Source organism: Otolemur garnettii, unplaced genomic scaffold (assembly GCF_000181295.1).
Source record: "Otolemur garnettii isolate 467f Iridium unplaced genomic scaffold, OtoGar3 scaffold00011, whole genome shotgun sequence".
Lineage (NCBI taxonomy): Eukaryota > Metazoa > Chordata > Mammalia > Primates > Galagidae > Otolemur > Otolemur garnettii.
Genome location: NW_003852406.1, coordinates 23178366 through 23190640, shown reverse-complemented (window position 1 = coordinate 23190640; position 12275 = coordinate 23178366). Strand labels below are relative to the sequence as shown.

At 46.2% G+C, this 12275-nt stretch overlaps 1 protein-coding gene across 1 annotated transcript in view; it reads left to right on the top strand.

Annotated features, from left to right (window-relative positions):
- The window catches only part of LARP6 (La ribonucleoprotein domain family member 6), a 20420-nt gene extending 9711 nt beyond the window's left edge, over window positions 1-10709 (top strand). The window contains exons 2-3 of the mRNA XM_003784473.2: window positions 5126-5336; window positions 9160-10709. Coding sequence (XP_003784521.1) covers window positions 5126-5336; window positions 9160-10221 — 1273 coding nt within the window. The 3' untranslated portion in view covers window positions 10222-10709. The remainder of the gene's footprint in view (window positions 1-5125; window positions 5337-9159) is intronic.
- Window positions 10710-12275: the final 1566 nt, after the last annotated feature.

The window sequence follows — 12275 nt, the reverse complement described above, 5'->3', positions numbered from 1 at the left end:
CCATCATTGTTGTTTGGCGGGCCCAGGCTGGGGATTCGAACCTGCCACCTTAGGTGTATGTGGCTGGCGCCTTAGCCGCTTGAGCCACAGGCACCGAGCCACACCATTTACTTTCAAGGGGAAAGAAAAGAAGTCACATCACTTTCTAAAGGGATTGAATGAACTCACTGTGGAGATCTAAGGCTGCCAAGGCAGGGCTGGTAGTTGCAGAGTAAAGCCTTCTCCATTTGCATATAGGCCCCAACTTAACGAATCTCTGCCTGATCTCCTTCACTCCAAAAAGAAGCCTGCTACTTGGCATGCTCCACCCATGGACCCCTTAGGAAGAAAACCAGTAAGCGAGTATACAGTTGCAGAAGGAGCCTACCAAGACAAGCCTACAAGCCACCAAGACAAAGCAATCCAGACCTTCCGTCTTCAAAAGGAATAGCCACAAGTGTGGGCTGCGTAGAGTGACTTTCTTCCAAAGGTCACAGTGTGGAAGTGAGGGGAAAAAAGTGATTTTACAGGGGAGCAATCTAACAAACAGCTCAGACAGGTGATTGAGGTTAACATCCACAGTGATACTGGGAAGGAAGACATGGTTATCACAGGATGGTTGTAGCGGACAAAAAGTTGACAACACTCAAATTTACAGGATATAAACTTCATTAATGTTCATAAAGGCTACAGAATTTTTTCCTTTCTGAAGACTATTTCACAAACAAGGAAACAATGCAGCATGTTTCCACAGATGATCTAGATTTTCTAGCTCCTCCATGATCCCCATTTGGGGGTGCACAGCTGCTGATGACCGCACCCACGCAGAGGAAGGAGTCCTCCAAGCGCAAGAACTTGCCCTTTGTGCTCTCATAGGGGTTTTATGTCACCTGTGCAGTATCACCCACCTGTTCTGGAATCTCTGGCTACCTGCCTCTCTGCTCACTGGATGGATGCGTGTAACTGGTGCAGTCACCCTTCATACAGTATGAATTTACTGTGACCTATATGACAGGGAGGTCAGCTTGCCAGATAGAATGCCTGATGGCAGGCCCAGGCTTCAGTCCTGCTGAGGTCAAGTTCTGTAGAAGGTTGTAAGTTCAACTGTGGTTATATTGAATTTGATGCAATATCAGATTATTCTAGTGGAAATGTCTGTCAAGCAGGTAGGATTTGGAGGACTGGAGCTCAGGAAGGAGAGGGAGTAGGGAGCAGGTGGGGAGGAGAAAGGCAGATTTGAATTGGATGAGTTTTCAGGGGCTAAAGTGTGGAGTTTTACCAAGAGATGAAAAGTCAGGGATTGACTTCTGGGGAATCCCTACATTTAGAAATAGTGGGAGAAAGAGGGCACTCAAAGGGCAGGCAAATGGGGAGAAGAGTCAGAAAAGAACAAGTCACATAACCCCGGGGGAGAGTATCAGGAAGGAGGGGTGGTCATCAGCGTCAGATCCTGCAGCTGGGGCAGGAGGCCCAAGATGGAGCAGGGACCCTTGGCCATGGCAGCCAAGTGCTTCGGTGGATGTTGAGAGACACAGAGCCAGCTGGGGCAATGTGAGGAGGTGTTGCGTGGGGAGTTCTAGACTGCCTCATCTGAGCTTCATCTTCTCTATCCAGTCTGAGATAGAATCATCTGCAAGGAATAAAATGGACACAGCAGACCTGGGGACGAACAGGAGGCTCTAGAATAAGCATTGAAGAGATGAAGAAATTAGACTGCCTTCCTTCCACTGTGCTTTATAAGTTTACCTTTTATAAGAGCATCAACTTCTCTAGTCTGGGAGCAGGACTTACTGGTCTGTGGATGCCTTTGGTAGTGCAGTATTCTGAAAGTGCAAACTTTTGATATACTTGCCATTTCTAGTAAGCCAGACCATTTTGCCAATACCTCTGAGTCCACCCAAAACTCTCCACTGTCCATTATCACACACTCCACCCCAGACCCTGCTATTTATGGACATCCTTGTCAGCTGGGCTCCGAATTCCCTATACATCTGTAGTTGTCTGGCATAGTTAACCTGTCTGTTTTACATTTGGAGTGTAAACTTTCTCTAATAAAGTGAAAATTTGTTCTGTCCATCTTCTATCTCCTTTTTCATTCCACTGAGTGGCTCACTGATATTTTCCCTTTGGCATGTTTTGAGGATCTTTTTTCCCAACGTAGCGCTATTCTCATCACTATTGTATTTGGCTGTAAGTAACAGAAAACCCAACTAACAAGTGAATTAAACAAGAGGATTTGACCTTCCTCGTGCAATAATCAGAAATATACAGTAGATAGTCAAGGGAGTTGGTTCGATAACCCTGTAATGCCAGGGCCAATTATGTCAGTAAATCAAACCCAGCTGCTTTTCTTGGCCATTTCCTTAGGGTGGTAAAACGGCTGCTGCAGATTCAACAATTGCATCGATACTCAAAGCAGATAAAATGGGAAGGGGCGAGGCCAACAGACTTTCACTTGCTATAACATGACAGATGGTGACTACCTGTAAGAGACGCTGGGAAAGTATTTGGTTTTTATAGGTTCTGTAGTCAAGGAAGGCAATTGGAGTTTGCTCTTAGATGTTGGGTGCGTAAGCCTAATGTCTGCTACAGCTACCTCTTATCATTCCAGTTTTTTTTTTTTTTTGAGACAGAGCCTCAAGCTGTCCCCCTGGGTAGAGTGCCGTGGCATTACAGCTCACAGCAACCTCCAACTCCTGGGCTCAAGCGAGTCTCCTGCCTCCGCCTCCCAAGTAGCTGGGACCACAGGCGCCCGCCACAACGCCCGGCTATTTTTTGGTTGCAGCTGTCATTGTTGTTTGGTGGGTCCGGGCTGGGGATTCGAACTCGCCACCTTAGGTGTACGTGGCTGGCGCCTTAGCCGGTTGAGCTATAGGCACCGAGCCATCATTCCATTTTTAAAAGACTTTTTAAAAGACATACTCTTCAAATTAGTCTGCCAGACTTTTTTTTTCTCTGCTACATATTTACCTCGATAAATGAAGGTAAATGCATCAGTAAGGTATTTTAAAGACCATTTCCAGGCTGCCTACAGGTAAATAACCAAAACTCTGCATTTTTAAATCAACCGGTGTCTACATTTTATACTATAAATTCTGAACTTGAAAAGGTGTTACATAGACATGTTTAGTTTTATCTCTTTGGCCAGAATATTCAATATTTCCCCTCATTTTGAGTATTCCATCCTTGGTTTTATTTTTTTGGAGGCTAAGAGTCAGTGAAAGTTTTGTTGAAGGATACATATATATGTGTGTGTGTGTCTATGTATGTGCATATATACATATGTATATCTATATACCTTTTCTAACCTCTCACAGTAATAGGTCTTATTGACATTATTAGCTGTGACATTATTGAGTTACCAAACCAACTCCTATAATTGCAGATTTCTATTAACTTGTAATAATGGCATCAATTAGATTGTGGATAATCACAAGTTTCCTAAATATCTGTGGTTGTGAAATTTTTATAATCTCTTTATGAAAGATTAGCTTTCCTAAAGAGCTTTCCCCAGGATTTTCTCTGGCTTGTTCTCCTGAGCTAATATTCTCAGAGAGAGAGAACAGGACATCTGTCCAGGTGGGGCTTCATTTAGAAGGACCTCGGCGATGGGATTGTGTTTCCAGATTCCAGCTCTGGGTCCCAACAAAACATGGAGGGTATCAGGAGTACTGGTTTGGGAGACAGAGAATTGGAATTTAAATCCTAGATCTGCCTTTTGCGAATGAGGAAAGGAATTTATCTGTCACTTAACTGAGCTCTAAGGGTAAACCAGGCAGTCTTCTAGATATCTCCATATACTCACTGACTCTTCCTGACAATCCTATCAGGATAGAGACTCTCCTAATCCTCAATTTACAGGTAGCGGAAATGAGGGGCAGCTTAGTGGATCCTGCCTAAATTCACGTGGATAATGAAAGGAGATACAGGTTGAGCACCTCTAATCCCCAAATCTGAAATTCTAAATGCTCCAAAATCCAAAACTTTTTGAGTACTGGTGTGATGCCTCAAATTGTCCACGTAGGTGGCTGAGATAGTGACATCTTTGTTATCTGACAGTTCACCGTACATAAACTTTGCTTCATGTACAATATTATTTAACATGTTGTATAAAATTACTTCAGGCTATCTGTAGAAGTACATATATATGTGACACGAATGAATTTAGTATTCAGACTTGGGTCCCCTTAATATTTCAAAATCTAATACACTTCTGGTCCCAGGGATCTTAGACAAGGGATTCTCAACCTGTACCAGCATTTGAACCCAAGCAGTGTTAACTCTCAAACCAGGACTCTAGGAAACTGCACTGGGTCACACTTGAACTGGAATCCTTGGAGGCAGTGATCACATGGCCACAGAGGGTTAGGTTTTGTCCCTGCCAGCTAAGAAGTCAAGCTTTTATTTTCCAATAAGCATGGAGGATCTTGTTTAAAGATCAAGTTACCCTGCTATACTAGGGTGTTCCAGAAATCAGGATTTGGAGGGATGGAGCAGGGAAGGAAAATGAGATACATGAAAAGTGTTCTGCTGGTAGCAGAGCACCACAGGAACGTTAGCAGAGAGTGTTTTTATTTTAATGATGCTTCATACTTGTTCACAACAAAAGTTTGATTTCTTAGCTGGTTGGAGACAAAACCTGTTCCTCTGTGGCCATCACAGGGTCACCACCTCTGAGGAGTCTCATTCACATGTGGCCCAGCATAGTTTCCTAGGGCCACTGTAACAAAGTACCACAAACTGGTCCTATTCAGGACAATGAAATGTGTTAGCTCACTGTTGGAGGCCTGAAGCCTGAAATTAAGGTGTCACCTAGTATCTAGTCAAGACACCAGGAAAGGTTCCAGCCCTCTGCCCAGCTTCTGGTGGCAATCTGGCATTCCTCAAGTTCTGCTACCTCACCCCAGTCTCTGCCTTCATCTTCAGACAGTGTCGTCTCTGTGCACATGTCTGTGTCCAAAATTCCTCTTTGAATCGGGGGTCCACCCTACTTCAATGTGACCTCATCTTAACTAATTATGTCTGCATTGACCCTATTTCCAAATAAAGTCACATTCTCAGTACTGGGGCTCAGGACTTTGGCATGTGAATTTGAGGGAGGGGGGCCAGAGTTCAACATATAACGTCCAGTGTCTCCTGGTTCCAGTGGCACCACAACAAGTGGAGGCGAGAATGAGCGTGAGGACCTGGAGCAGGAGTGGAAGCCCCCGGACGAGGAATTAATCAAGAAACTGGTGGCTCAGATCGAGTTCTACTTTTCAGATGAGAACCTGGAGAAGGACGCCTTCCTGTTAAAGCACGTGAGGAGGAACAAGCTGGGCTACGTGAGCGTCAAGCTACTCACGTCCTTCAAAAAGGTGAGGCTTGGTTCTCACAAGCTCCTTCGAGGATTTCAAGGGCTTTAGGGGTTGGGATTCTGAAGGTATTTTTACCCATGTGAAAGCTGATGAACTAGGAATTTTTTTTTTTTTTTGAGACAGAGTTTTACTAGTTCACCCTTGGTAGAGTGCTGTGGCATCACAGCTCACAGCAACCTCCAACTCTTGGGCTTAAGCAATTCCCTTGCCTCAGCTTCCCAAGTAGCTGGGACTAAGGTGCTCACCACAACGCCTGGCTATTTTGGGGTTACAATTGTTTAGCTACTGTTTAGGTGTCCCGGGCTGGGTTTGAACCTCCCACCCTTGGTGTATGTGGCTGGTGCTGTAACTATTGTGCTATGGGTGCTGAGCCTGAACTAGGAATTTTTAAAAAATTTAATCTGAGGCCTAAAAAAGAGAAAAATTGCCAGGAGAAAGGATTTAGGACTGTTATTAAGAATATACTCCCACACTATGTAAGGGTCCCGGGCAAAGGGACAGGTATCATCTGGCAGCAGTTATGAAACAATATTATTCTTTACTTGTTCTTAGTAAAGTGCAGGCACTCTTCCCGGGCAAGTGGGTGGCCAGGAGGATGCTGGGCCCTACACAAGGGGACTCGAAGGCCTTTAGATACACCTGGTGGGCCTAGAGTTCTATGAAATCCAAGCTTTGCATTTGTCAAGTTGACTAATTAGGGAAAGGGAAAGAACACCCTGAACTCTGGGAATGAGCCTTCCCCAAGACTGCTGTGTGTGGCACCGTCCTCACATGTACAGTGGAGATATTAGATGCTAACACCTGCTGCTGTCTGGCAGCAGACTGCTTGTCCCTGCTATGTATACATCCAGTATTTGGGCTGTGAACTCTTCTCAGCGAGTTAACAGACCAGTTGGAATTAGAATTCTGTATCTCCCTTGAGGGAAGTGCACTTACTAGAATGGAAAAGCACCATGCAGCCTGTTGCATAACGGGATGCCTAACGCATGGGTCCTGGCCAAGTTGTCTGTGTACTTGGTCAGAGAGCAGGGAGGAGAGCTTTCCTCCTCGGAGCTCCTCCCTGCCTGGCCTGCCACTGTGCTCCATCCTCTCTCACTCTCTTCCCTTTATTCATTCATCACGTATCTTCCCTTTGCTGTTAGGTGCAGCATGTACAGAATGAGTATGGTATTCCCCTTGCTCTTGAAAAGCTCACAGTCCAATAAAGGAGAGATCAGAGAGAGATTACAATATGACCAGAGGCAGAATGAGAAAAGAGACAACAAGGTACTGTTGGGAGCTGGTTGATCAGAGAAGCCAACCCTCCCTGCGAAATGAAGAGTCTTCCCAGATTGGCCACACTGAGACAGGACCTTAGAGGTTGAGTGGGAATTTTCAGGGTATAGGAGAAGGGGCATTTCAACATCCAGAGAACAGTGAGCAAGCCTCATTGAAAAGTGTCTGTGGGGCTTCCCAAAATGAAACAGGCCCTGGAATCATCCTGCAGATTCCTTGTTCCTCGCCTAGAGACCCCAAGAGACACCCTGTGCTTCTTTTTGTTTTAGGCTGCCACTTACAGATCTGTTTAGGAACATTCTTTGTTGAAAACCAGCTACAGACTAGGACAGACTTCCTAACACCTCCAAGATAAGTGCAAAACCCTTTTTCTTTTAAAGGGTTTCCTGTTATTCACAAAAAGGAAACATATATGACAAAGTAACAAGTGTAGGGAAATTATAAAGTTTCTGAAACTCTTACAAAGCTCTTCTAATAAATGCTCCAGGACCAAAGTTCCCTGGATCCTTTTCCTAGGTGGTGCCTGACATTCCCTGTAAAACAGCAGTTTTCAACCTGTGGGTCTCAACCCACAGGAACTGTATTAAAGGGCCAGGGCATTAGGAAGGTTGAGAACCACTGCTGTAAAAGGTCACGCCTGGGGTGCTCAGACTGTAACCGAGATTGCCCAGTAGATCTTGCTGCTGACGCTGGAGGGACGTTCATCCTTGCTAGAGCCTGCTTCTCTGGAAATAGGGTGTGTTCCTCCACAAACTTCTCCAGCCCTCTGAGTACAGCAGTACTCTACTTCCCCGGGGTCCTCTTTGCTCAGGCTTTAAGCTTAGGAGGTGGTTCCTTTTCCTCTCCTGAGCGTTCCCTCCCTAGCAGGTTTTGGAGAAGTGTCCACCCATATTTTATCCCCAGAAGAGCTGTGGCCTGGCCTTTCCACAGCCTTGCTCTGACCTGCAGTCCTCCCCCTTTCTGTGTTCCTGATTAATTCTGCTCACTTGAAATCCACCCCTTTGCCTGGGCCTGCTTCTCTGTACCCTTGGCCTGTGTCACAGTGATCAGCCCATTGATTCTGTGTGTAGGTTATTCTGCTGATTCCTGCACCCTAAGCCTGAGTCCAGGCCACTACACCAAAACGCCATAGGCTGGAGCGGACTGTCCTCTCTCCAGGAGGCTGTACTAATGGCTCTGCAGGCTTCCCCACCCTGCCTAGTTAGGGAGCCCTCCCTTCTTAAGTTTCATAAAGTTCCTGTTTTAGGCCCAGGGACGTTTGGAGTTCCTGGTTCCTCTGGCCTGGCCTCAGAGGACTCAGGGTGATCTTGCCATTCCTGGCTCAGGTCACCCACCCCACCCACCTTCGCTATTTCTCTGGGATGACTCATTCCCCCCTGACATTCTCTTTACCGGAAGTGGATCTCTAGAAAATTACTGTTTTACGATATAAATATAGCTTTCCTATAGTACAACACTAATACACTCAATTTCCATCAAGGGAGGAGGAAGGGAGGGATTATTTCATCATTCTTCATGAGGCCTAAGTTGGATTTAATTCAGAATTGAAACAGTCCATGTCATTCTCAGGAGATGTTGCAGTGAAATGGGAGAGATCATTTGGGACCTTCTCTGTATCAAATGCAGAAATGTAGAAGTATGGCTTCAGAAAAGCATTTGAATGTTAAAATCTCCGAGTCCTATCAAAATGACGACACGTAACATTTAAAATAATGATAGTACATAATTATTGAGTACTCATTATGAGCTAGTTGCTGCTCTAAATTTTATGTATAAATGTGTGTGCCTGTGCATATATATGTGTGTGCATGTATATATTTATTCATTTAACCCCCATGACAAGTCTCTGAGGTAGGCACTATTAATATCTCTATTTCTGGCTCGGCACCTATAGCTCAAGTGGCTAAGGCGCCAGCAACATACACCAAAGCTGGTGGGTTCAAATCTGGCCTGGGCCTGCCAAACAACAATGACAACTACAACCAAAAAAATGGCTGAGTGTTGTGGCGGGCGCTTGTAGTCCCAGCTACTTGGGAGGCCGAGGTAGGAGAATTGCTTAAGCCCAGGAGTTGGAGGTTGCTATGAGCTGTGATGCCACGGTACTTTACCTAAGGTGACAGCCTGAGGCTCTGTCTCAAAAAAAAAAAAAAAATTCTCTATTTCTGCAGAGGAGGAAGTCAAAGCATTAAAAGGTTGAATAACTTTTCCAGTTTTACTACCAGTTTAAAAGTGGGCCTTGTGTGTACAACAGCCGTGTTCCAGAGCCCTTGTTCCAAGTTTAAGCTCTAAACTTGTGCAGAATAGACTATGTCCCTTCTCATGGAGAGTTCTATTGGACAGCACTAAACCATGCTGCCCTCAGTTTTTGAAGTTGGAGAAAGTGGCATTTATTCCTTTACTCATTCACTAGATTGTTGAGTGTTTACATCTACCAGATATGATACTAGATACTAGTGTTACAGGGAAAAAGGGAGGCAGGGAGATTCTAGAGTACACAGGGTGGACAAGGACATTAGGTCCCATTTCAGATTTGCTTTCTGTTCTTCAGGTGAAACACCTTACCCGGGACTGGAGAACCACGGCACATGCCTTGAAGTATTCAATGAGCCTCGAGTTGAGTGAGGACCACCGGAAGGTGAGGAGGACCACGCCTGTCCCACTGTTCCCCAATGAGAACCTCCCCAGCAAGATGCTCCTGCTCTATGATCTCTACCTGTCCTCCAAGCTGTGGGCCCTGGCCACACCCCAGAAGAATGGAAGGGTGCAGGAGAAGGTGATGGAGCACTTGCTCAAGCTCTTCGGGACCTTTGGAGTCATCTCCTCAGTGCGGATTCTCAAACCAGGCAGAGAGCTGCCTCCTGATATCCGGAGAATCAGCAGCCGCTACAGCCAAGTGGGGACCCAGGAGTGTGCCATCGTGGAATTTGAGGAGGTAGAAGCGGCCATCAGAGCCCACGAATTCATGATTACAGAATCTCAGGGCAAAGAGAACATGAAAGCTGTCCTGATTGGTATGAAGCCCCCCAAGAAGAAAGCCCCCAAAGACAAGAGCCATGATGAGGAGCCCACTACTAGCACCCACAAGTCCCTCAACAAGAGAGTGGAGGAGCTTCAATACACGGGTGACGAGTCTTCTGCCAACAGCTCCTCCGACCCTGAGAGCAATCCTGCATCCCCTATGGCTGGCCGGAGGCATGTGGTCACCAACAAGCTCAGCCCTTCCAGCCACCAGAATCTCTTTCTGAGCCCAAATGCCTCCCCATGCTCGAGTCCTTGGAGCAGCCCCTTGGCCCAGCGCAAAGGTGTTTCCAGAAAATCCCCGCTGGCCGAGGAAGGGAGACTGAACTCCAGCACCAGTCCTGAGATCTTCCGCAAGTGCATGGATTATTCCTCTGACAGCAGCATCACTCCCTCTGGCAGCCCCTGGGTTCGGAGGCGCCGCCAAGCCGAGATGGGGACACAGGAAAAAAGTCCTGGTACGAGTCCCCTGCTCTCCCGGAAGACGCAGACTGCAGATAGGTTACCTGTAGGGGTGCTGAGGCTGCCCCGGGGCCCTGACAACACCAGAGGATTTCACGGTGGACACGAGAGGAGCAGGGCCTGTGTATAAATACCTTCTATTTTTAATACCAGCTCCATTGAAAACTGCCTTTGTTTTCAAGGTTCTGACAAATACCTGGCATGATATAGAGTGGAATTCAGTGATCCCCTTTGAAAGGTTTTGTATACACGTAGATCTCTTAATTTATATAATTGTTATATATATAATTTGTCTAGTACACCATGATTTTAAGGCCACCTTCTAGTTGAGAACACTCATTCCTCCCAGCATGGCCATTATTTTGATGCCTGACACGTGTGAGTGTGACGGCTCTGAAGGGCTGTGGGACAGGCTCCCTGGGGAGTGGGTCACTTCTTTGGACACGGTTTTTCTCTGCAGTGACTGAACTGTCCTCAATAGGCCATGCACGGGCTTCCTGAGAGCCCGGAGGAGTTTTCCTGTGCAATAGCAAGTAGTTAAGCCAATAGCATGGTGTCTTATAGGACCAAATGTATGTTACCTGTCAAGTGAATAAATAATAAAACACCCAGCTGGGAGTGCTGACTTTGAGGTCATAGACTATACCTGACAAAAGTCTATGCCCATCTGACAGGGCTGTGGGTGGTGTGTCACGGAGCTCTAAGGAGCTTAGCAGAGACACATTTCCTTAATGTACCCGAGGGCAACCCCCGGGCTATGCTGAAGGCTCCTGGCAGCCTGAGACTCAGGTGTCTCATGACAACTAATCTCACTGAGCAAAGGCAGCTTGGTATATACTGATGGTTCTCTAGATAGGGTCCAGAGCCAGCGGCCTTGACCTCCCCTGGGAACTTTGTTGGAAATGCAGGTTCTTAGGCTCTATCCTACCAAATCAGAAACTCTGGGAGAAGAAACAACAAAAAAGAAACTCTGGGAGAAGGGCCTGGAATTTGGATTTTAATAGGCTCCCCAAGTGATTCTGATACAGGCCAGAGTGAGAGGTATTGGTGTCCACGAGAGTGGTAGGTGAGAGTCAGATTGATTCTCACATCTCTCATTTATTTGAGACCTTGGGAAGGCTACTGACCCCCCAGAGGCTCAGCGCAGCCCTGCGAATTGCTTTGTGGTGATGTCGGCATCTGAAACACAGCTGGCTCTCTACAGATGTTAGCTCTCTTTCCCTCTCACTTGGGTTGATGTTGGTTACCATCAGGAGCAGCCTGGGTGTGGCAGGAGCACTGGCCTTGATTCCAGTGTTGGCCTATGCCCTTGCTATATGGGGCATTTAACTAAACTTGTTAATGAATGGTGATCAGTGCCAGGGACTATCTTAAGAGCTCTGTTTGCATTATCTCATTTAATCCTTTCTACAACCACATGAGAAAGGTTCAGGTATTATCTCAGTTTTACTGCATATGCCAGAAAAAAAACAGACTTTAAGTGGGTAACTAACTTGTCCAAGGTTTAACAGATAGGTTGGTGGAGCTGGGCTTGACTAGTGGTCTGATGCCAGCACTCACATTCCTAACCATGGTATTCAACATTTCTGAACCTGACCGTTCACATTCAAACAGAAGCAATCCAGCAGAGGTGCTGATGTTTATTCAGCACCCTCCTATGTGCTAGGCATTTTGTTAGACACATTTCGCTTATTCTCAGTGTCCATATAAGGCATTACCATGCCAGGTTTTCTTCTGAAGCCACGGAAGTGGGAAAATAACACCTCAAACAATTGTGAAAATGGATAAAAATGGTGTCTTCTAAATTATACAGCTTATGGAAATTAGCAGGCTATTACTATCTGGGTAGTAAGATGGTGTGTCCCTTAAGACCCAGAAGAATTCCTGTGAACTGGTAAATTTCTTAGATTTGCCATTTCCACCACTGCCAGCTGTCGGTCCCCCAAAGGTTTGGGTCTGGACCCCAGGCCACCAGAGCTCCCTAACTCTGCTCCCATTGCCCCCTGTCTGGTCCTTCCCTGCAGCCACCCCACCAGATCCTTGCCCATCGGGCCATCAGGGCTTTCACAGCCTTTCTTGGCCTTCTAACGTTCAGGGTGTCCACCTTGTTACACACTAGCACACAAGCTGAAGCTCTATTTTTAGACAAACTCCCATGGATCATAATTACTTTTTTTTTTTTTT